The following is a 25996-nucleotide window of genomic DNA, read 5'->3' on the forward strand; positions in this document are numbered from 1 at the left end:
ACTAAGCCCGTGCGCCACAACTACTGAGCCTGCGCTCTAGGGCCCGCGAGCCACAACTACTGAGCCCATGTGTCACAACTACTGAAGCCCACGTGCCCTGGAGCCCGTGCTCTGCAACGAGAGAAGCCACTGCAATGAGAAGGCTGTACACCGCAACGAAGAGTAGCCCCTGCTCACCGCAACTAGAGAAAGCCGCATGCAGCAACGAAGACCCAATGCAGCCAAAAATAAATAAAATTAATTAATAAATAAAAAACAAAACGAAACAAAATAGCCCAAAGGTGGAAACAACTCAAGTGTCCATCAACTAAAGAATGGATAAACAAAATGTAGCATATCCACACAATGGAATATTACACAACCATAAAAGGAATGAAATACTGGTAGATACTACAATATGAAAGAACTTTGGAAACATTATGCTAAGTGAAAGAAGCCAAGCACAAAAGGCCACATATTATATGATTCTATTTATATGAATATACAGAATAGGCAAATACATAGAAAGCACATTAGTGGTTGCCAGGGTGTGCTGGGAGGGGGAAATGGGAAGTGATTGCTTAATGGGTATGGGGTTTCCTTTGGCGTAACAAAAACATTCTAGAACTAAATAGTGGCCATGGTTGCACAACAACGTGGATGTGCTAAAAGCCAGTGAATTATACACTTTAAAACAGTTAAAACTGTGAATTTTGTTATGTGAAATTGTCCTCAATAAAAATAAAATCTATTCCACTTCCACATAAAATAGTACCTGAAGATATTTTTATGTCTTGAGACTTTTCTCTTAGGAGTAGGAGGAACAAAGTCACTAACATTAGCTTTAGAGTTTACAAAACACTTTGCCATGCAATTTTATATAATCTTCACAACCCAGGAGATAGATATTATCACCCCAATTTAGAGATAAGAACTGAGGTTCAGAGAGGTATAAAGTCATATAGCCAGGAAGCATGGAGCTGGCTAATCAAGCCAGATGGTCTAACTCCACTGTATTTACTGCTACAAGGCAAACAGCTCCAACTTCTGGTAAGCTTGAAAAAGGACAGGAGATGCCATTATGTACAGGCATCTTGGGCAATTTTTCTTCCTCCAAAGTTAGTACTTTAATCAAAGCAGTAAAAACATTCATTGTACCCAAGTTAATAAAAGTTTTAACAAAAGCAATATAGATCATTATTGTATAAGAGCAGCATAAAGCAGGACACTACAGATTTCTTCTTCCAGTTTTCTAAAGATGAGTTTAAGTTTCTCAGTGTAAGATATGCTATAATGTTAGCATGTCCTCTCACCAATGTAGTTCAGCATGTTTACAGGATGTGGCAATAAAGTAATGAGACAACTGTGCGTGTTCCTTACAACAACTGGCCTCATTAAGTCACAATCACATTCCTATTAAAAATTAATGAATGGGGCTTCCCTGGTGGCGCAGTGGTTGAGAGTCCGCCTGCCGATGCAGGGGACACGGGTTCGTGCCCCGGTCCGGGAAGATCTCACATGCCGCGGAGCGGCTGGGCCCGTGAGCCATGGCCGCTGAGCCTGCGCGTCCAGAGCCTGTGCTCCGTGACGGGAGAGGCCACAACAGTGAGAGGCCCGCGTACCGCAAAAGAAAAAAAAAAAAAGATTAATGAATGAATGACACATCAGTGGTTTTCTAACACTCTGATGTGTCCTATAGATGTTCCTGAGAAAGCGGAGGGGTCAGGGTTACCAGCCCAAGAAGAGCATCCTCTTATTTTCTACACTGGGTTTTTCCTTAAGATACTGTTTGAAGAAAGGACTCCACAGCCTTTTAAAAAACTACATACTGAAAACCACTGCAGTATATTATGCACCCTCACTTCTTCAGAGGTTTTCAGAAATCTCTGCAGATTAGCCAACAATATATAATTATTTCTAAATTCAAGCACAGAAATTCCAAGGGGTCTCTCTACATTTGGTTTATGATTTTTTGTATTTTCCAGGCTCAATTAAACCATCCTGATAAATCCCCATTTTATAGAGCAGGTACTATAAGCACACACTGAAAAACAAGTGACTTATCTCAGATGGCAGGGTGAAGCACGAGCAGGGTCCAGATATGAAGCCCCACCCCAGATGGCTCAGCCTGCTGGATGGTGCCTAGTTCAAAAAGCCTTGGTGCCATGAGGTCATTCCATGAACTATGACCTGAAGGTACAGATGTCTCTACTTGCGGTGCATGACAACACATGAGGTGGCTATAGGCCAGTAATGTCTGGAACAAGTGCCAGCTCAAGGGCAAAGATTAGTCTCTCTTCTGCCTACGCTCCATATTATCCCTTGGTTCCCTTGATGGAAAATCCTTTCCAGAAGCACCATATGGTATAGTAGAAATTATGAAATATGAAACAGAAGACTTGGGTTTAAATCCTGGCTCTATTAGTATCCCCCCTTCATGCCTGAACTCTCTGGGCCTCAGTTTGTTCATAGTACTTACATCATGGGCTATTAGGAGGGTTAAATGAGATAGTGTAGCAGTTCCCATCCTGTGGGCTACAGACCTCTGGGCATCTTTGGCCCTATTACAAGAGGTCTGAAAAAGCATACTAGAGAAAAACAAGCATTTAGGGATTAAGAGTAAAAGCCCTGGAGTAAAATTGTCTTGGTTCAAATAATGGTTTTACCAGTGGAGCAAGTTACTTAGCCTTTCTGCCTCAGTTCCTCATCTGTAATTGGAGAAAACAGTATTTATTGGGTTACTGTGAGGATTAAATGAGTTATATATGTAAAGTGCTTAGAACAGTGACTGGCATAGTAAAAATTCAATAAATGTTAGCTATTCTTACTACTATATGTGTTTATGTATTCTTTCAAAGTACAACTATTATCACATGGATGTTTGCCAAGTTTTTTATGTTAAAAAAGGGTTATACTTGAAAAGGTTAAATACTTCTAAGATAATAGTTGTAAAAGAATCCAGTATACCACCTGCCGTGTCCTAATCCAGAGTAGTTGCATCTATGATTTTAATGTTTTTTAATTTACTGAAGCTTATTTTGTGGTCCAACATATAGTCTATCCTGGAGAATGGCCCATGTGTACTTGAGAAGAACATGTATTCTGCTGTTGTTGGGTGGAGTATGCTGTATATGTCTGTTAGGTCTAATTGGTTTATAATGTTGTTCAAGTCCTCTTTTACCTGTTGATCTACCTGGCTATTCTATCCATTACTGAAAGTGGGGTACTGAACTCTCCAACTATTATTGTAGAACCATCTGTTTCTTCCTTCAATTTTGTCAATTTTTGCTTCACATATTTGGGGGTTCCTTTGTTAGGTACATATATGTTTATAACTGTTACATCTTCTGGCTGTAATGAACCTTTTATCAATATGTAATGTCCTTCTTTATTTCATGTAACCTTTTTTGATTTAAAGGCTATTTTGTCTGACATTTAAGAGCCACCAGCTCTTTCTTGGTTATCATTTGCATGAAATATCTTTTTCCATCCTTTTACTTTTTTTAAATATTTATTTATGTATTTATCTTTGGCTGCATTGGGTCTTTGTTGCTGTTTGCGGCGAGTGGGAGCTACTCTTCGTTGTGGTGGCTTCTCTTGTTGCGGAGCATGGGCTCTAGGTGTGCGGGCTTCAGTAGTTCTGGCTCGCGGGCTCAGTAGTTGGCTCGCAGGCTCTAGAGCACAGGCTCAGTAGTTGGGGCGCATGGGCTTAGTGGGATCTTCCCAGACCAGGGATCAAACCCATGTCCCCTGCATTGGCAGGCAGATTCTTAACCACTGCACCACCAGCGAAGCCCCATCCTTTTACTTTTATCTCTTGTTTCTTTATATCTAAAGTGAGTATCTTATAGACAGTATAAACATGGATAATGTGGTTTTTTAAATCAATGTAACAATCTCTGCTTTTTAATAGGAGAATTTAATCCATTTACATTTAAAGTAATTACTAATAAGGAAGGATTTACTTCTGCCATTTAGCTGTATGTTTTCTGTACATTTTATGTTTTTGTTCCTTATTTCCTCTAGAACTGCCTTTTTAGGTCTCTCTAACTCTGACCCTGCCTTCTTACCACTTGTTACATTGCCTCCTCTTTATTACTGCATTTTCAAAATATTAATCTAAAGATTCATTGGAGGCTTGGTCTTCCCAATCAAGTGATCATCTCTCCCTCTATTTGAATAGTTCCTAATGAACAGCTCCTTCATGAATCTATCCCAAAATGTTAAAAGGAAGGATCTACCTTTTCTGGCTATGAAAGTACATTCAGGTTCTTTCCCAGTTTTCACAATCTGAATCGCCTGTCCCTTAAACACACACCCAACATACACTATTCACCATTCACACATACAGTTTAGTATTATTATCTATTCCTTGCCTACATGTGGCCTGGGTTAGGCTGGACCCTAGAATACTTAAGAAGGGTCTCTTGATGACTGGCAAACAAAAAAATGAACAAAGTGGCTTACATTGTAGGAGCGGGGGTGCCTCTGTTTCCACTGTACCAGGAGCAGCTGGGCCACCACCAAGGTAGCGATGAGAATGAGGACCATTTCAGCGTGCATGGCTTCGTGGCCGCGGTGCTTGGCATGCATGCGTGCGTGCTCGACCCTGAAAGCCAAACAGATGGGGTGAGCTAGGTCAGGGATGGTGTGGCTGTAAAGGAGCAGTGTTTTCCAGGGATATCTCACTGGTCCATAGCGTAGAACACACTCTTGTACTGTACGAAATATGGGCTAGAAACACACATGCCCTAGAGGACAGGCATTTTGGAATAGAACAGGGGTTCTATGGGCCCTAGTCACCAAGGTTAGGTATTGGGGTTAAAGGTGGGTGGTCTGCTGCCCAGCCCCAATGTTAAAAACAGCTGATACCTTTCCATTTCAGTTCTATTTCAACCTGTCACTGGAAGAAGAAAGTAACCCAGAGAGGTCACAGCCATAAAGGCTCATACTCTTACTCAATGATATTTATGATACCAGTAAAGGAGTAATATTGCAAATATGTGCAAATTCCAGGGTTAAAGTCTTGCTTTATTTGTCCTACCCTCTCTGCCAGGACCAGAGATCCTAAAGATTAAAGCCTGAAAAATCTGAACTTCAGTAGTGCTTCGATTTTACACTATTCCAACAGTGACTTCATTATCAGTATCCACAGGTAAATAGACTCTTCAAGGGCTCAAGGAGAGTACAACTGGAAACTCTTATTTAATCTAAGAGTTTAAAGGCCGGCATTCTCTGGTCCCGAGGATTGGCAACAAGTGATTCCCTTGGCCAGTATAGGCAAAAAGCTTCCTCTGAGAACAGGAAAGAAAAGTCACTCCTACAGCCAAGGGAGAGGAATAAAGAAGGAATTAGGAAACTAAGTACAAATGTAACCCGTAGTCAGGAGCTTTTGTGCAAGTTCTCCATACCCAGGGGTATTAGGGAGAAAGGGAAAGGACAACATAAATGGTATCTTCATGGAATTCCCAAGGGCAATGAGAGACTAAGCAAGAAGAACCCAGTGGGATGCATTATGGATAGACAAATCATAAAATATAGCAAAAAGTTAGTTGTACAATCTAGGTGGTGGGTACAAGGGTGTTCACTGTACAATTCTTTCAACTTTTCTGTATATTTGAGATTTTTCATAATAAAATGTTAGGAGGGGGGAAACTTGGTGGGCAGCCAAATGTCAGTCAGCCCGGCAGTCACAGCACATAAGGGTTCACCTTACATAAAACTTTATCCTAGGTGACAGAATCTGACAAAATATAATAGGGGTAGGAGTCAGAAACTTAGGTTCAGACACAACCTATGTGGCCTTAGCGAAGAAAATTTACATCTCTACATCACGATTTCTTCATCCATCAAAAGGAGTCCTTATCTTTTCTGCCTCCCTCATAGGGTTGTTGTGAGGATAAGCTAAACTAAAAGGGCAAAGGATATTTTAAAATCCCAAGGATTATGGGGAGTTATAAAGATAATAAGAGATAAGTTTCTTGTTCTCAGACAGTATATAACTGAATGGATGTGTACAACAAGAAATCAAAAAAAGGACTGAGAAAACACCAGAAGGCACCTAGCTCAAGTTACCACTCAATGCAAAAATTATTTTTGCAATCATTTGTTTGAATACCTCCACTGGCTGAGAATACATGCCTCTTAAAATAATCTATTCTAGAACCAGCAGTGTCTGACACATTGTAGGAACTCATACGTGCTTATGAAGGAATAAAATTCCAAAGCTTTAAGAAGCAGGAAGCTCTGTGCCTCACAATATACCACGATTATTAACAATGTTTCTGATAATGAGACTAAATTATCTTACTACAGCTTCAGTCGTTTGGACCTAATCCTACACTCTGGAACATATCCACTCTCTCTTTCCCAATGCTGCCCCTTCAAATATTTATCATACTATTATTTAAAAAAAAAACCAATCCTGTTTCTACCATCATTTTCCTGGGCCCTTTTAGGTTAACAGTTCTGGATCTTTATACACGATGCATATAACATAATGTGAAGACCATTAATCCTGATTGCCTTCTTCTAGACATATCTAGCTAAAGATCTTCATATGCAGTGTTTACAACAAAATCAATGTGGACTCAGCAAAGCAGAACACAGTAGCACTGTCACTTCCCTTAAGGCAGATAGTATATTTTCAATGAACATCTTCGCAAACTGTACAGTATTTTGGTAGCTTAGGTACACAACTGGTGCATATTAAGCTTAAAGTCACCTAAAATCTTGCTGGGCCTGTCATATGAGTTGATATCTTTGCCATTCTACATTTTTTATAATCAATAGTTGTAATCTAAACGAGGTGTTTTTTGCTATTAAACTTTTACTTGGTTGATTTCAGCTCACTGGTCAGTTACCTTATAAAGTTTGTGGGGCAAGCACTTTTGAAACTCCTCTACCAATGAGAAATAATGACAATAAAATATTTGTTGACTCACTCTGGTTACAAAGCAAGTTAGTAGCAGAGTTGAGATCAGAAGACACATCTCGCATTTTCTCAAACAGCGCTCTCTGCCCTGTTTCATGGATCATGATGATGTTAATGATGATAATCATCCTTAAAGCAGGTAACACTTACTGGAAGTTTACCACATGCCAGGCACTGTTCTAAGAATTTCATACATGTTGATCTTCACAACAACTGCTATGATCCTCATTTTACAAATTGGGAAAACTAAGGTAGTGTGAAGTTAAGTAACTTGCCCAAGATCACATTGCTAGGAAATGGCAGAACTAGTATTCAAAACCCAGATGGGTGGTTTGGTGCAATTATCTATTTACTCCCAAGGACTGAGGGAGCTACCCAAGAGTGACCCAAATACTGGGAAAGATCTCAAATGACCTGTCCTACTGGTCATAGGTCACTGCCTGCCACAGAAAAGGAAGCAAAAAGGGTAGATATACAACTCTTTTAGTAGGATTAATCTATAGTTCCCACCAAGAGGGGCCCACACTGTCACACTTACCTCCATTGCTCCTCTGGAGAGAGGTCTGACATATCAACCTGTAGAAAGACACCACCATAAAAATCCATTACTGTCTTAGAACTGTCCCTGCCCAACATACAATGATCACACACTGCTAGAGCTAAAAGTTTGAATTATGATTTGTGGGACATGAAGCTAGATAAAATATTCTGTCATATAATACCATTTGACTCTAAATGGCCCCATTAGACTAGGGTGAACTAAGCTTAAGTTTGCGCCCAGCACCTTGTTTGCTTCACCCTAGTCCAAGTCCTTGCTCTGCTATTAAGTAGCAGTGTAATATATACGGAATCTAAAAACAAACAAACAAACAAAAATGGTTCTGAAGAACCTAGGGGCAGGACAGGAATAAAGACGCAGACGTAGAGAATGGACTTGGGAACACGGGGAGGGGGAAGGGTAAGCTGGGAAGAAGTGAGAGAGTGGCATGGACATATATACACTACCAAATGTAAAACAGATAGCTAGTGGGAAGCAGCCACCTAGCACAGGGAGAACAGCTCAGTGCTTTGTGACCACCTAGAGGGGTGGGATAGGGAGGATGGGAGGGAGCCGCGAGAGGGCGGAGATATGGAGATATATGTATATGTATAGCTGATTCACTTTGTTATACAGCAGAAACTAACACACCATTGTAAAGCAATTATACTCCAATAAAGATGTTAAAAAAAAAGTAGCAGTGTGGCCTTCCAACCTCAAAGTTCCAGTTCTATTTGTTAGTCTTATCCTTTTAGAGCAGGATTTCTTAAACCTTGGCACTAGTGATATTCTGGGCTGGTTGATTCTCTGGGTTGTTTTTTTGTGGGGGTGGGGGTGGGGGTGGGGGGTGGGGATCTGTACACTGTAGGATGTTTAGCAGCATCCCTAGCCTCTACCCACTAGATGCCAGCAGCATCTCCACAGATAAAACCAAAAAAGTCTACAGGCATTATCAAATGTCCCTTGGGGGACAAAAATTGTCCCAGCTGAAAAACCACTGCTCTAGAATACTACTAAGTTCTTTGAGATCACAGCTCAAGTCTTCTACTTCCTTGTAGCCATACAGAAGCATACCCAAAGCCTCAGTACATAAGTCACTCGATACATTCTTATACTGAACGGAGCTGAAAACGCTCCTTGATATACAGAAGAAAGGCCCTCATAATCACCAAAGGAATCAATCAACAAATATTCCTTTAGTTCTTACGAAGTTCAAGGCCCAGTTTCCCACTGTTCCTCTGATAACTTCAGAAAAGTACCTTAAGTGGGATGTTTGAAGTAAAATGGGCAGAACTCCATACTACTACTGAGTAAAATCAGTACATATTTACCATGCATCCTTTATGTGTGGGTACTGGGAATGTCCACCATTGCTTAGAGAGGGCTTTCTGGTTTCTACGTGTCCCAGCTGAGGAAGGAAGGAAAGGAAAGGAAGGGAAGGGGAGGGAAGGAAGGAAGGGAGGGAGAGAGAGAGGGAGGGAGGGAGGGAGAGAGGGAGGGAGGGAGGGAGGGAAAGAAAGAGAGAGAAGGAGGGAGGGAGGGAAGGAAAAGAGGAGGGTAGAGGAGGAAAAGAGGGGAGGGGTGAAGAGGGAAAAGAGAGGAGAGGGAAGGAGAGGGGAAGACAGAGGGCAGGGGAGGGGAGGGAAGAAACAATATCCTAAGGCTTCCCCCAGCCAATCAGGGTAATGAAGTCAACCACCCTCCTCGTCCTACTTCACACTGCCTCACAGAATTTATTCATGTGACCTGACTCAGTCCTTCATCCCCCCAGAAGGACAGAGGTCCCCTCCAAGAGGAGACAAGTAGATGCAGGAAATGGAAAGGCCCAGCTGGGTGGTACCTGAGCAGACAATTAAAGACCACAATCTTTTTTTTTTTTTTTTTTTTTTTTTCAGTATGCGGGCCTCTCACTGTCGCGGCCTCTCCCGTTGCGGAGCAACAGGCTCCAGACACGCAGGCTCAGCGGCCATGGCCCACGGGCCCAGCCGCTCCGCGGCATGCGGGATTCTCCCAGACCGGAGCACGAACTCATGTCCCCTGCATCGGCAGGCAGACTCCCAACCACTGCGCCACCAGGGAAGCCCAAGGACCACGATCTTATGTTATCTTAGACATGCTTTCCAAGTGACCTAACTGCTTCTTAAATCCAGGGCCAGGGCCAGGACCAGGGTGGTGCAAGCAAGGGACCTAGAGCTCAAAATTTAAGAAGGCACACATTTTCAGGTACTGACACTGCACTTGCATGACCTTGAGAGTGAGTGCCTCCTTCAAGTTTGCGCCCAGCGCCTTGTTTGCTTCACCCTAGTCCAAGTCCTGCTTATGTCTATCTTGCTCCCATCCTAGAAGATCCCACAGAGCCGAGGAGAATACACTGCTTTTTCGTCTTTCAAGTAGAATAGCAGAGCTGAGTGTATATTAAGCACTCACTGAGTACTTGTGAAATTGAACAGAATTCCCTCCAACAGGGTAATAAGTAAATATGCTGACACACCAGCACCCCACCTGGAGATGCTTAAATGGGAGTGTAAACAACACTTGAAAAATACCTAATAAGCATCTGAGAAAGAAGTATTCATTTTCTGGAGGCACCCAGAAAATCATGTTTAAAAAACTACACGTCAAAACAAAACAAAACAACACAACTACATGTTCAAAGAAGCAAGGTAAGTCCATTGAAGAGAAAACAAGGAAGGTTCAGAGAACCGGACCAGGCATGGGGACACCTCTCCATGAGATAGTGGTCAAGCATGCTACTGTCTGTGCCTTTGTTTCTCCCGCTGGAAAATAGAGAATAAGTCTTCTGACTTCACTGTGGGGCTGTGAGGGTAATTATATTCCAAGTGACCAAGTGATTTCATTGCCTTTCTTCCTAGGAGAGTGAGTGTACTTTAAAAAGTACTCAGAGAGGCCAGGGAACTAAATGTTGGTGAAGCACAGGGCAGTAATGCTTTCAGAGCTCAGGGAACAGCTGAGAAGGGCAAGCACTAAGGCTGAGACTAGACTTGGTGCTTAGAGGACCATTTAGCACTTCGTGGAGTAGTACGAGCACCAGAGTGGAGTAATGCTGAGTAAAGACATGATTTGGCTTTAATATTTGCATGCTGAATGAAAAGATTTTAAAAATTACATCCAAATCAGTCTTCTAGCTCAGGTGGAAAAACAAGGAAAGCTATAAGCTATACCTATAATTAACCTGTACCATCTGGAAATACATCTTTATTTGCTCCCTCATTAATGAGTTTATTCACCTGGGGCCAAGAAGTAAGTCAGTCTAAACTTGACCTGTCCAGAGCTCAGGTAGCTAATTAGGTAGGTTCTCAGGGCAAGATTACTGATTGATGGGCCCATTTCCCACTCCTAAGACCCATACACAGACTGTCTTTTTGCCAACCAATCACTCCCCTCCTAGGATGTCGCAAGGTCTCTAGTCATGTCAATCTACCTAGGTCCAGATTTGAAAGAAGTTAGACCAAAAATGTCAGGCAGAGGGCAAGAGAAAACTTTACAAAAATGGAAAATGATCTGCGGTTGACTGATATTTTCTCAGGTGCGAAAGACTCAAGGTCCACCAGTGTAATACCACAAACAGACCTCCTATCCCCCACAGATACTGATACTCGGTGGTCTCTGAGTCTTTACACAGGCTGGTTACTTTGTCCCTTCAGCCCCTCTCTTCCACCAAACCACATTCTGCCTTCATGCAAAATGCTAGACAAATCCTCCTGGATCCTGAAAGGCTCTTTAGACTGACCCCATTCACTGGAAAAAAAAAAAAAAAAAATCCTTTACTGCCTTGATGAGCATGATCCACAGCCCAGAAGCATTAGCACCCTGAGAGCTTAAGAAATAGATGCTTCAGAATCCATCCCAGGGCTTCCCTGGTGGCGCAGTGGTTGAGAGTCCGCCTGCCGATGCAGGGGACACGGGTTCGTGCCCCGGTCTGGGAGGATCCCGCATGCCGCGGAGCGGCTGGGCCCGTGGGCCATGGCCGCTGAGCCTGCGCGTCCGGAGCCTGTGCTCTGCGGAAGAGAATCCATCCCAGACCTCCTGAATCAGAACCTGCATTTAAAAAGATACCTAGGTAATTCATATGCATATAAAAGCATTGCTATTACAATCACTTTGCTGTACACCTGAAATACAACACTGGTAATCAACTATACTCCAATATAAAATTAAAAGTTAAAAAAATAAAAGGATTATCATAAAAAAAATTGCTATTGCATCCCAGCACTCACATCCACACTTTCTCCTACAGTCATATACCTCTATACACCTGAGTTGTTTTTAACAACAGCATTACTGAGATCTAATTCACATACCGTAAAATTCATCCATTTAAAATGTACTATTCAGTGCTTTTAGTATATTGAGTTGTGCCACCATCACCACTATTTAAATTTAGAACATTTTTACCACCCCAAAAAGAAACCACATACCAGTCAGCCATCACTCTCCAATCTCCCCCCAGCCCAAGGAACCACCAATTTACTTTTGATCTCTATCTATAGATTTGCCTATTCTTGACATTTCATATAAACGAGATCATACAATATGTGGTTTTTTGTGAATGGCTTCTTTCACTTAGCATGTTTTCAGTGTTGCAGCAGGTACTGTAATTCATTCCTTTCTATTACCAAATAATATTGTATTGTATGGATATACGACATTTTCTTTGTCCATCCATCAGTTGATGGACATTTGGGTTGTTTATAGTTTTGAGCTATTACAAATAATGCTGTTACGAACATTCATTTACAAGTTTTCATGCAGACATGCTTTCATTTTTCTTGAGCATGTATCTAGTAGTGGAACTGTCTGGTCACATGTAACTCTATGCTTAACCTTTTGAGGAACTGCCAAACTGTTTTCCACAGCAGCTGCACCATTTTACATTCCCACCAGCAGTGTATGAGAGTTCCAATTTCTCCACATCTTCAACAACACTTATTGTCTTTTTGGTAAAAAGCATCCCAATGGGTGTGAAATGGCAGATCAATATGATTCTGAATTTCCCTGATGTATAATGATGTTGAACACCTTTTCATATGCTTATTAGCCATGCACATATCTTCTTTGGAGAAAAGTTTATTCAGATCCTTTGTCCCTTGTCCACTTTTAAAAAATAACTTTTTTTTTTTTTTACAGCAGTTTTAGATTCACAACAAAATTGAGTGGAAAGCACAGAGATTTCCCATACGCACCCTGCTCCCAAATATGCATAGCCTCCCTCATTACCTACATCCCCATCAGAGCGGTACCTTTGTTCTAACTGAAGAACCTACATTGACATACCATCACCCAAAGTCCATAGTTTACCTGAGAGTTCACTATTGATGTACATTCTGTGGATTTGGACAAACATATAATGTCCTCATGGACACATATCCATCATTAGAGTATCATACAGCGTAGTTTCACTGACTTAAGAATTCTCTGTGCCCTGCTTATTCATCTCTCCATCCCCCCAATCTCTAGCAACCACTGATCTTTTTACTGTCTCCACAGTATTGCCTCTTCCAGAATGTCATATAGTTGAAATCATATAGTACGTAGCCGTTTCACATTGGCTTCTTTCACTTAGTAATATGCATTTAACATTCCTCCATCTCTTTTTATGGCTTGATAGCTCACTTCTTTTTAGTACTGAATAATATTCCATTCTCTGGATGTACCACAGTTTATGTATCCATTCACCTACTGAAAGGCATCTTGGTGGCTTCCAAATTTTGACAATTATGAATAAAGCTGCTATAAACATCTGTGTGCAGGTTTCTGTGTGGACATAAGAGCTCCTCTGGGGAAATATTAAGGAGCACAATTGCTGGATTCGGTAACAGTATGTTTAGTTTTGCAAGAAACCACCAAACTATCTTCCAAAGTGGCTGTATTATTTTGCATTCCCACCAGCAATGAATGAGAGTTCTTGTTGCTCCACATCCTTGCTAGCATTTGGTATTGTCAGTGTCTCAGATTTCAATCATTCTAATAGGTGTGTAGTGGTATCTCATTTTAATTTGAATTTCCCTGAAGATGCCTGTGGGGCATCTTTCCATATACTTATATGCCATCTATATATCTTCTTTGGTGGGCTATATGTTAAGGTCTCTAGCCCACTTTTTTTCCCCATTTATTTATTTATTTATGGCTGGGTTGGGTCTTCGTTGCTGCGTGCGGGCTTTCTCTAGTTGCGGTGAGCAGGGGCTACTCTTCGTTGCAGTGTGTGGGCTTCTCACTGCAGTGGCTTCTCTTGTTGTGGACCACGGGCTCTAGGTGTGCAGGCTTCAGTAGTTGTGGCTCTTGGGCTCTAGAGGATAGGCTCAGTAGCTGTGGTGCACCGGCTTAGTTCCTCCACGGCATGTGAGATCTTCCCAGACCAGGGATCGAACCCATGTCCCCTGCACTGGCACATGGATTCTTAACCATTGCGCCACCAGGCAAGTCCCTCTAGCCCACTTTTAATCAGGTTTTCTTTCTTTTTTCTTTTTAGTACCTTGGCCTCTCACTGTTGTGGCCTCTCCCACTGCGGAGCACAGGCTCCAGACGTGCAGGCCCAGCGGCCATGCCTCACGGGCCAAGCCACTCCGCGGCATGCGGGATCCTTCCGGACCGGGGCACAAACCCGCGTCCCCGGCATCGACAGGCAGACTCTAAACCACTGCGCCAACAGGGAAGCCCCAGGTTGTTTTCTTATTACTGAGTTTAAAGAGTTCTTTGTATATTTTGGATAACAATCCTTTATCTGATAGGTCTTTTGCAAATACATTCTTCCGGTTTGTGGCTTGTGCTTGCATTCTCCTGACAGTTTCTTTTGCAGAGCATAAATTTTTAATTTTAATTAAGTCTAGCTTATCAATTCTTTCTTTCAGGGATCATGCCTTTGATGTTGTATCTAAAAAGTCATTGCCAAACCCAAGGTCACCTAGATTTTCTCCTATGTTATCTTCTAAGAGTTTTACAGTTTTGCTTTGTGATCTCATTGAGGTTTGTGGTCCATTTTAAGTTACCTTTTGTGAGGGGTATAAAGCCTGTGTCTAGAACCTTTTTTTTTTTTTTTTTTTTTTTTTTACTTGTGGATGTCTGATTGCTCTAGCACCATTTGTTGACAGACTCTCTTTGCTCCATTGTATTGCCTTTACCCCTTTGTCAAAGATCAATTGATAAATTTACATAGGTCTATCTCCGAGCTCTCCATTCTGTTCCACTGATCTATTTGTCTGTTCTTTGACCAGTACCACAGTGTCTTGATTACTGTAACTTTATAGTAAGTTTTGAAGTTGGGTAAGTAGTCCTCCAATTTTGTTCTTCTTCAATACTGTATTGGCTATTCTAGGTATTTTGCTTCTCCATATAAACTTCAGAATCAGTTTATTGATATCTATAAAATACCTTGCTGGGATTTTGACTGGGATTGCAATGAATCTATAGATCAAGTTGGGAAGAACTGACATCTTGACAACATTGAGTCTTCCTTTACACGGACATGGAATATCTCTCCATTTAGTTCTTCTTTGATATCTTCCATCGGTTTTACAGTTTTCCTCATATAGATCTTGTACATATTTTTCTATATTTATATCTACATATGTTATTTTTATTGGTGCTAAAGTACATGGTATTGTGGGGTTTCTTAAAAGATTTTTTTTTGATATGGACCATTTTTAAAGTCTTTACTGAATTTGTTGCAATACTGCTTCTGTTTTATGTTTTGGTTTTTTTGGCTGAGTCACGTAGGATCTCAGCTCCCCGACCAGGGATTGAACCCACACCCGCTGCATTAGAAGGTGAACTCTAATGACTGGACCACCAGGGAAGTCCCTGGTATTGTGCTTTTAATTGTAAATTCCATTTGTTCATTCTTGGTATACAGGAAAGCAGTTAACTTTTGTATATTAACTGCGTATCCTGCAACCCTACTATAATAGTTTATTAGTACTAGGAGGTTTTTGGTTGATCCTTTCTATAAATGACCATTTCATCTGTGAACAGAGATGGTTTTATTTCTTCCTTTCAAATCTATATTCATTTTATTTCCTTTTCTTGCCTTATTGTGTTAGCTAGGACTTCCAGTATGATGTTGAAAAGCAGTGGTCAGAGGGAACAACCTTCCCTTGTTCCTGATCTTAGTGGAAAACTTCATGCTTCTCACCAGGTAAGTATGTTAGCTGTAAGTTTTGGGTAGATATTCTTTATCAAGTTGAGGAAGTTCCCCTATATTCCTAGTTTAATGAGAAATTTTTATCTTGAATGGGTGCTGGATTTTGTCAAATAATTTTTCTGCATATATAGATATGTTCATGTAATTTTTCTTCTTTAACCTGTTGATGTGATAGATTACATTAATTTTTCAAATATTGAACCAGGTTTGCATACCTAGGATAAATTCCACCTGGTCATGGTGTATGATCCTTTTTATACACCGCTGGTTTCAATCTGTTAATGTTTTATTAATGATTTTTACATCTATGTTCATGAGAGACATTGGTCTATAGTTGTCTTATAATATCTTTGTCTGGTTTTGGTATTAGGGTAATGCTGACTTCATAGAATGAGTTAGGAAGTATTCACTCTGCTTCTATCTTCTGAAAGAGATTGTAGAGAATTGGTATAATTTCTTCCTTAAATGTTTGGTAGAATTCACCAGTGAACCCATCTGGGCCTGGTACTTTCTGCTTTGGAAGGTTATTAATTATTCAATGAATTTCTTTAATAGATATAGGCCAATTCTGATTGTCTGTCTTCTTGTGTGAGTTTTGACCGATTGCGTCTTTGAAGGAATTGGTCCATTTCATCTAGGTTATCAAATTTGTGGTCACAGAGTTGCTCATAGTATTCCTTTATTATCCCTTTAGTGTCCATTGGCTCTGTAGTGATATCCCCTCTTTCATTTCTGATGTTAGGAATTTGTATCCTCTCTCTTTTTTTCTTAGTTAGCCTGGCTACAGGTTTAACAACTTTATTAATCTTTTCAAAGAACCAACTTTTGATTTTGTTGATTTTTTCTAGATTTCCTGTTTTCAATTTCATTGATTTCTGCTCTAATTTTTATTATTTCTTTTCTTCTGCTTATCTTGGATTTAATTTGCTCTTTTTCTAGTTTCCAAAGGTGGAAGTTTGGATGACTGATTTTATATCTTTCCTTTTTTTCTAATATGTGCATTCAGTGCTACACATTTCCCTCTAAGCTCTACTTTTGCTGTATCCCCAAATTTTGATATGTTTTGTTTTCATATTCATTTAGTTCAAACATATTTAAATTTCTCGAGATTTCTTTTTTGATCCATGTGTTATTTAAGCAGTATGTTGTTTAATCTCCCAAGTATTTGTGGATTTTCCAGCTATCTTCCTGTTACTGATTTCTGATTTAATTCCATTGTGCACTGAGAGCAGAAAATATATGATTTTTATTCTTTTAAATTTGTTAAGGTATATATATATATATATTTTTTTTTGGCGGGGGGTACACCGGCCTCTCACCATCGTGGCCTCTCCCATTGCGGAGCACAGGCTCCGACGCGCAGGCTCAGCGGCCATGGCTCACGGGCCCAGCCGCTCCGCGGAATCTGGGATCTTCCCAGACCGGGGCACGAACCCATGTCCCCTGCATCGGCAGGTTGACTCTAAACCGCTGCGTCACCAGGGAAGCCCTAAGGTATATTTTATGGTCCACAATGTGGTCTATCCTGGTGAATGCTCCATGAGAACTTGAGACGATTGTCTATTCTGCTGTTGCTGGATGAAGTAGTCTATAAATATCCATTATATTCAGTTAATTAATGGTGTCATTGAGTTCAGCCCTGCCTTCATGAATTTTCTGCTTGCTAGATCTGCCCCTTTCTGACACAGGAGTGTTGAATTCTCCAACTATAACAGTGGATTCATCTATTTCTCCTTGCAATACTATCATTTTTTGCCTTATATATTTTCACACCCTATTGTTAGGTACACACACATTAAGACATTGTTATGTCTTCTTGGAGAACTGACTTCTTTATCATTATGTAATGCCCCTCTTTTTTTAAATTAATTAATTAATTAACTTATTTATTTTTGGCTGCGTTGGGTCTTCGTTGCTGCGTGCAGGCTTTCTCTAGTTGTGGCGAGTGGGGGCTACTCTTCAGTGCTATGCACAGGCTTCTCATTGCAGTGGCTTCTCTTGTTGTGGAGCACAGGCTCTAGGCATGCAGACTTCAGTAGTTGTGGCACATGGGCTTGGTTACTCTGAACCCGTGTCCCCTGCACTGGCAGGGGGATTCTTAACCACTGCGCCACCAGGGAAGCCCTGTAATGCTCCTCTTGATCCCTGATAACTTTCTGTGTTCTGAAGTCTGCTCTACCTGAAATTAATATAGCTACTCCTGCTTTCTTTTGATTGTCAGCCTGATATATCTTTCCCCATTCCTTTACTTTTAATCTATATGTGTCCTTTTATTTAAAATGGGGTTCTTTTAGATATAGAGTTGGGTCTTGTATTTTTTATCCACTCTGACAATCTCTGTTTTTTAACTGATGCATTTAGACCATTAACGTTCAAAGTGACTATTAATATAGTTGGATTAGCATCTACTATATTTGTTACTGTTTTCTATTTGTTGCCCTTATTCTTTGTTTCTATTTTTGTCTTCCAATCTTTTTCTGCCTTTTATAGTTTTAACTGAGAATATTATATGATTACATTCTCTTTCCTTCCTTAGCTTATCAGTTATACTTTTTTAAAAATTTATTATTATTAATATTTTTTGGCCTCACTGTGCAGCTTGTGGGATCTTAGTTCCCCGACCAGGGATCAAACCCAGGCCCTCGGCAGTGAAAGCACACTGGACTACCAGGGAATTCCCTATACTTTTATTTTTACTTCTTTTAGTGGTTGCTCTAGAGTAAAACCCACTTTCAAATAATACTATACCACCTTACAGATAGTTTGAGTACCTTATAACAACAAAATAATCCTAATTCTTCCCTCTCAACGTTTGTTGTATCATTGCTGTCATTCATTTCACTTATCCATAAATACACACACACATACATAGTCAAATGTAGTGTTGGTATTATTACTTTGAAAAAACTATTCCGTTAGATCAATCAACAATATATAAAACAGGGAATTCCCTGGTGGTCCAGTGGTTAAAACTCCATGCTCTCACTGCCAAGGGCCCAGGTTCGATCCCTGGTCGAGAAATTAAAATCCTATAAGCTGTGTGGTGCAGCAAAAAAAAAAAAAAATATATATATATATATATAAAATAAAAGAGCATCTACAAATATCCTATCGCTTACATTATATTTAATGGTGAAAGACTGAATGCTTTCCCCCTAAGATCCGAAATGTCAGGATGTCCACCCTCACCACTACTATTCAACATAATACTGAAGTTTCTAGCCAGCAAAATAAGGCAATAAAAGGTACAGATTGGAAAGAAATAAAACTGCCCCTTATTTGCAGATGACATCATGGCCTACATAGAATATCCCAAAGAATCTACCAAAAAAAAAAAAAGGGCTAGAATTTATAAGAGAGTTCAACGAGGTGGCAGAATACAATATAAACATACACACAAAAATTGTATTTCTATATAGTAGCTATGAACATATGGAAAATGACATTTAAGATACAATAAAACTTAAAATCGCTCATTAAAAAAAGAATTAGTAAAATAAATGTTTTTATTCTACCTTCACTTATTCCCTCTCCAATGCTCTTCCCTTCTTTATGTAGATCTGAGGCTCTCACTTCCATTATTTTCCTCTCTCTAAAGAACTTCTTTTAACATTTCTTGCAAGGCAGGCCTACTGGCAATAAATTTGCTCTATTTTTGTCTGTCTTTATTTCTCCTCTTTTGAAGGCTAATTTCATGGGATACTGAATTCTAGGCTGGTGGGGTTTTTGTTTTTTTCAACACTGTAAACATTTCATTCTACTCTCTTCCTGCTTGCATGGTTTCTGAGGATAAACTGGGGGTTAATTCTTATCTTTGCTCCTCTGTAGGTTAAGGTGTTGTCTCCTCTGGCTTCTTTCAGGATTTTTCGTCTTTGATTTTCTATCATTTGAAAAATGATATGCCTAGATTTATTGGGGGGTTCTGGCATTTATCCTTAGTGTTTTCTGAACTTCCTGGATCAGTGGTTTGGTGTCTGACATTAATTTGGGAAAATTCTCAGTCATTATTGTTTCAAATATTCTGTTTCTCTCCTTCTTCTCCTTCTGGTATTCTCATGATGCATCTGTCTTAGTCTGTTCAGGCTGCTATAATAAAATACCATTGACCGGGTGGCTTATAAACAACAAACATTTACTTCTCACATTTCTGGAGTGTGGAAAGTCCAGGATCACAGCACAAGCAGATTCTGTGTCTGGTGAGGGCTTCCTGGTTCACAGACAGCTGACTTTTTGTTATGTCCTCACATGGTGCAAGGGGCTAGGAAACTCTGTGGGGCCTCTTTTATAAGTGCACAAATCCCAATTATGAGGGCTCTGCCCTCATGACCTAATCACCTCCCAAAGGCCCCACCTCCTAATACCATCACCTTGAGGATTAGGAGTTTAACGTATGAATTTGGGGGGAACACAAACATTCAGATCACAGCAGCATACATTACTTTTGTAGTTGTCCCACAGTTCTTGGTTATTTTGCTTTTTCTAGTCTTTTTTCTTTTTACTTTTATAGGTTTCTACTCAAATATCCTCAAGCTCAGAGATTCTTTCCTCAGCCATGTCTAGTCTACTGATAAGCCCATTAAAGGCATTCTTCATTTCTGTTACAGTGTTTTTGATCTCTAAACATTTCTTTTTGGTTCTTTCTTAGAATTTCCATCTCTCTGCTTACAATGCCCAGTTGTTCTTGCATGTCATCTACTTTATCCATTCGAGCCTTAGCATGGTAAATCATACTTATTTTAAATTCCCTGTCTAATAATTCCAAGATCCCTGCCATAGATGGGTCTAATTCTGATACCTGTTATGTCTCTTCAAAGTGTGTATTTTGCTTTTTAGTATATCTTGTAATTTTTTCTTGATAGCTGGGCATGATATACCAGGTAAAAGGAACTGCTATAAATAGACCTTTAGTAATGTGGTGGCACGTTGAGGGAGGGGAAGCATTCTATAGTCCTATGATTCGGTTTCAGTCTTTTAGTGAGTCTGTGCCTCTGGAATGTGAACTTCACAAGTGCTTCTCAGTGCCTCACCCACCCCTCTTAGGTGGGACATGATGGTGTGAGTAGACTGGAATTGGGTATTTCCCTTCTCCAAGATGAAAGGCTAGGGCTGACTAGAGATGGGTATTTCCTTTTCCCTGGGTCAGTTGGGCTCTGATAAAACCCCAACAGGGGCTTCCCTGGTGGCACAGTGGCTGAGAGTCCGCCTGCCGATGCAGGGGACACGGGTTCGTGCCCCGGTCCGGGAAGATCCCACATGCCGCGGAGCAGCTGGGCCCATGAGCCATGGCCGCTGAGCCTGCGCGTCCGGAGCCTGTGCTCCGCAACGGGAGAGGCCATAACAGTGAGAGGCCCGCGTACCGCAAAAAACAACAACAACAACAACAACAAAAAACCCCCAACAGGTTAGGCTTTGGTTAAAGTTTCCCCTGATGGCAGACCTTAAGAAGAACAGAATGCTCTGTAGTATTTTTAAATGGCTCCTTTCCCCCACCCCTCCCCAAAGCACAAAAGGGTTTTTCTCAATACTCAGTGTAAGAACCTGATAGATATCCAAGAAGTCATTGTGGGGGGCCCTCAATGACTGAGTCCCCCTGGAGTTTTTTAACTCTGAGTTGTCCATACTGAGCCTCCAGCAATTCATCAATTACAATCCAGGTTTCCCTTCTCCAGCACTGGTTCCCAAAGAGGTTTCTGCTTCTGTAAGTTGTGATTCTCTGTATTCACCTGTTCGTCTCTCCAATTTGGGGGGCAGCAATTTGCCTTTGCCCTATGACCTTACTTCTCTTAAAAATCTAAGAATTGTTGATTTTTCAGTTTGTTCAGCTTTTTACTTGTTCTTAGGACAGAATGGTGATTTCCAAGCTTCTTACATGCCTATTGGAACTCTTTTGCCCATTTTAAAAATTATTTATATTTTTATTGTTGAGTTGTAAAAGTTTTTTATATATTCTGGATACAAAATCCTTTATCTGATATATGACTTGCAAGAATTTTCTCCCATTCTGTGGGTTGTCTTTTTACTTTCTTGGTGGTATCCTTTGCAATACAAAAGTTTTTCATTGTGATGACACCCAATTTACTTTTTCTTTTATTGCTTGTGTTTTTGGTGTCATATCTAAGAAATCGTTACCTAATTTGGTAGTGATTTATAACTGTTTTCTTCTAAGAGTTTTATAGTTTTAGTTATTACATGTAGGTCATTGGTCTGTTTTGAGTCAATGTTTGTATATGGTGTGAGGCAGGAGTCCTACTAGCTGTGGCTATCTAGTTGTTTCAGCATCATTTGTTGAAAAGACTATTCATTCCCCACGTGTACCTGATTGATCACATTGGCTCTTAACTCTCTAAGATGGTGCAACACTCTTGTTTTCCATATCATTTTCTTAAGTGTCCACATAGCTCTATAAATTTTGCTGACAGAACCTCAGAAAGACTAAAAAGGTAGCTGGAGATATATAATACCATATATCCAATACCATAAAGAACATATGTAAATCATACCATAGAGAAAGATAAAGCCTAAAGAAAGCCTCTGAAGCTATCTGTGAGGTTTGATACCTTTATTCATTTACTCTCATTTAAGGTACTTCTGTTCTAAATGTGTAGGTTCTGGGCTAGGCATGGAGATACAAAGATGAACCAGACTTTTTTTCCTGCCCTTGAGAAGACAGATTTAAAAATAAAATAATTAGGTTGTTTTAAAAGCATGAATTTACTCAGCAGAAGGAACACAATTGTTTCCATTTTACAGAAGGCACAAATGAGATATAAAGGAGAAAAATGACTCACTGAATGAAGATCACCGTTATGGGGCATAGGGATAGGAGTGATGGGGAGAGGATCACAGACCTTAAGGGAGAAATCAGAGTCAGGGCTTAGGGCCACAAATGGCCAAGCCAATGACTAGTCACAAGGTCCTGCTTAGTGCCACATTATGACTTTCATGGGCCCTAGGTACTTTTGCCTTTGTGGAACCCTTTCTCTATTAGAAAAATATTTTAAAATATATTCTATGACTGTATTGATATAATATAATCCAAGATGAATTATATTCATTTTTTCTTCTGATTGAAAGAAGTTAAGACATTTTTATGGGCCCCTGGGTACTGTGCCTATTGGATAAGTCAGCCCTGAGTCCTGCTGTCTCCCCACAGCTATGCACCAAGAATTCTCTCCCCAGCTGCCAAATCACATAGCTCTGCTGCTTCTGAGATTCTGTTCTTTACCCGGCCTGATCAAGCGGCATGAGGTTTAGGTTCACATTAAATCTCACACTGCCTAAATCCACACAGAAAAGGTAACCTCACTCTACTCCTATGAGCACTATACAGTTATTGGGCAATCATTTGCCAATAATGTGTATTCTGTGTTCAAGGAAGGTTTAGATACATTCATGATCAAACGCAAACAAAGAAACAGACATGTCATGACCTACAAACACCAAAGTCATAGGAAGCATGTGCCTGGCACCTTGACAGCCCATAAATATCTGTTCATTCAGTTACAAGACAGGCATAAAACAAAGTCTCTTCCCTTATAAAACTTACCATATAATGAAGAAGACAGACAATAAATATACAAATAAGCATATATTTATATATATGAAATAATTTCTGGTAGCAATGTTATGAAGAAAAAGAAAGCAGGGTAAGAGAAGAAAGAATGAAAAAGGAGGCCATTATGTGGCTACATGTAGACACTCTGGTTTGGTTTCCCCAGAAAGCCTTCCAATAACAGGAGAACTTGCTGAAACTAGCCCATGTAGTATGTCTTATTTCCTTGGGTTTTACCTCATTCCCACTTTTCACCCCAAGAAATGGCTTCAGGGCAACAACCACCTTTCTCAGTGACAAGAAAAAGAGTTGTAGGTCCTGATCTGGCATAGCTATTTACTTGCTATATGTCAATGAACAGGGCACTTCTCTCTATGCCTGTTTCCCCATATGTAAAATGAGGAAATTGGCTTAAGTTACTTTCAAGGTCCCTTAAAGCTAAAATGCTATAATAATTCATACCAAATCTGTCAAATCTGTCTAACTCCAAAGCTTTGGAGTCAGCTATAATACTTTGGCTTTCCAAACTGCCACAGTTACCTTAGTTACCACAGAAGTGAAAGCAAAATGCCTTTAGTGTAGTGAGGTGTGATTTAACAGGATGCTACCAAATTAAATCAATGAAAATTTACCAAGTGACTACCATAAGCATGCATCAGGAATATCCATCACTTGGGGGATGACCTCTTGCCCTGGCTTCAAGTACCTTCTAACTGCAAAGGGCCCTAAACTCTGGAACCCCATCTACCAGGGCAACCGGGAACTTCAAAGGTCTCAGCTGATCCTGTCAAGTTACAGAATGATCAATCATGCAGCTAGAGACTTCACTCTTTCACAAAACATTAGAGATGAATAAGCCCAACCTTTGCCCTTGAGGTAGTCACAGTCCAGGGGGTAGGGGTGAGACAGATTAAACATAATATGATAAGGATAACCACTGACGTATAAACAAAATGCTGTGTAAGCCCAGAGAAAGGAGAGATTAGTTAGTTCCTGAACCTGGTACAGCAAAACCACCAGGCTGGCTGCCTCTATCTCGAGGGGGGACAGATACTATGGTGTGCTGAGTGATTAGGATTACAAATGAAGTCCAAAGTTTCACAGGCTACCCCTATTTGTGGCTCCGTATTCCCCTCTCACTCACATTTTTCTCCAACTCCTTAGCCCTGGCAAGAATTCCAGGCCAATAAATTAAAGTGGAACTACCTCACTTTTCAGACCTCGTAAGTCAGCTGGGGATCATGCAGACATTGGATATGCTTAGCCTAACTGAAAAGCCTGACATGGACAGCACACCGTAGGCAGTGGAGTCAGAGTAGATGCTGGCTGAAAATAACTGCTGTGGCTGCTGTCTGCCCTCCACTCCTACCCCTCCTACCATCACCAGAAAAGCACATCCTCCAGGCCAGCTGAATTGGAAAGCTTTTTTAAAGAAACTTTTAAAATTTATACAAAAGTGGGAGGAATAGTTTAACAACCTCTCTCCCATTCAACAATTATCAAATTTGGGGGCACCTAATGTACACTTCTTTGGTTCTTCAATTCCTACCCCATAAAATTCGTATTTCTCAGACTGGCTTCCTCCCCACCTGGCCCTCCTCTCTTACTCTTTCCCATATGCACTCCAGCCTCTAATACACTCTATACTTTTCTACCCATCCTTAGAGATCCAACCCAGATGTCACCTCTTACAGAGCCCTTCCAGAACAGAACTTTCTACAGCTTTCTATGAAACTCCTAAAGCCCTAAATCTGGACTATCCATGTGCTGATCACATCTACCCACCTATGAAATCTCCCTCCAATTTTTCATTGCCACACATTCTTGGTTCAGACTTTATCTCGTGCTCTCTCCTAGACCTGCAGTGACTTCCGAGTGATCTCCCTGATGCAAATCTTGCCAGTACAGATTCACAACAGGAGCAGCCACAGTAATCTTTATTAGACACACATCTGACTGCATCAGCCCCCTACTTTGACAAACTTGGATAACTTTCTACTGCCTTTGGATTAAAGTCCAAACTCCTTTGTATGACACACAAGGTGTTTCATAATGTGGTATATAACCAGCTACTTATCTCACCACCTCCAATAAACAGCTTTTACTCCAGCCACACTAAACCACTTACCACTCTAAGGTGCTCTTCCCTTTTATTCCTCAGTGATTTGGCTGCTGCTGTCTTCTCTCCTTAGAATTCTTTCCTCACCTTCACTGTCTAGTCCATTTCTATTCCTTCTTTAAGATGTAGCTCAAATATCACCTCCTTTGTGACACATTCTCCAACTTTATTCATTCACACACCCATTCAACAACTGTTAACTGATCATATGTTAAGCTCTAGACAGGGGATACAATAAATAACAGCTCTCACTCTCAAGGAGCTTAGAGTCTAGTAGATCTCCTCAGGTGGAGTAATTCCTTTCCTCCTCTGTTCTCCTGAAGAAATTTACAATTTGCACAAACCTCTAAGGTCACATTTATTACTTTTTATACTTGTTTCTGCTTCCCTCACTAGACTCTAATCATCTTGAGGCCAAGGATCTTTTCTTATTTTTAAGGCTTTGTTGAGGTATAGCATCCATATCAGGTGAGCAGTTCAATGACTGTTCATATATTTATAGAGTTGTACAGCCATCTTATTTTAAATCATTTCCATCACACTAAAAAGAAAGCTCAAGCCCACTGGCCAACTCCCTATTCCTATCCCTAGACTTAAGCAACCACTAATCAATCTACTTTATATCTCTATAGATCTGTCTATTCTGGACCTTTCATGTAAACGAAATCATACAATATGCTGTCTTTTTTGACTGGCCTCTTTTTTTAAAAAAATAA

The 25996-nt window shown here is 40.5% G+C and overlaps 1 protein-coding gene across 3 annotated transcripts in view; it reads right to left on the minus strand.

Moving 5' to 3' along the window:
- The window catches only part of RNF121 (ring finger protein 121), an 82316-nt gene that overhangs the window by 40821 nt on the left and 15499 nt on the right, over nucleotides 1-25996 (minus strand). For 2 of the 3 annotated variants that reach the window (XM_060018354.1, XM_060018356.1), the window contains 2 exons: nucleotides 7452-7489; nucleotides 4447-4588 (listed from right to left, as the gene is read on the minus strand). In XM_060018354.1, the coding sequence (XP_059874337.1) occupies nucleotides 4447-4588; nucleotides 7452-7489 (180 nt within the window). Of the gene's footprint in view, nucleotides 1-4446; nucleotides 4589-7451; nucleotides 7490-8782; nucleotides 8860-25996 lie in introns of those variants that run through there. The other variant, XM_060018355.1, reaches the window with a different exon arrangement.

The sequence above is a fragment of the Delphinus delphis genome, chromosome 8 (genome assembly GCF_949987515.2).
Source record: "Delphinus delphis chromosome 8, mDelDel1.2, whole genome shotgun sequence".
Classification (NCBI taxonomy): Eukaryota; Metazoa; Chordata; class Mammalia; order Artiodactyla; family Delphinidae; genus Delphinus; species Delphinus delphis.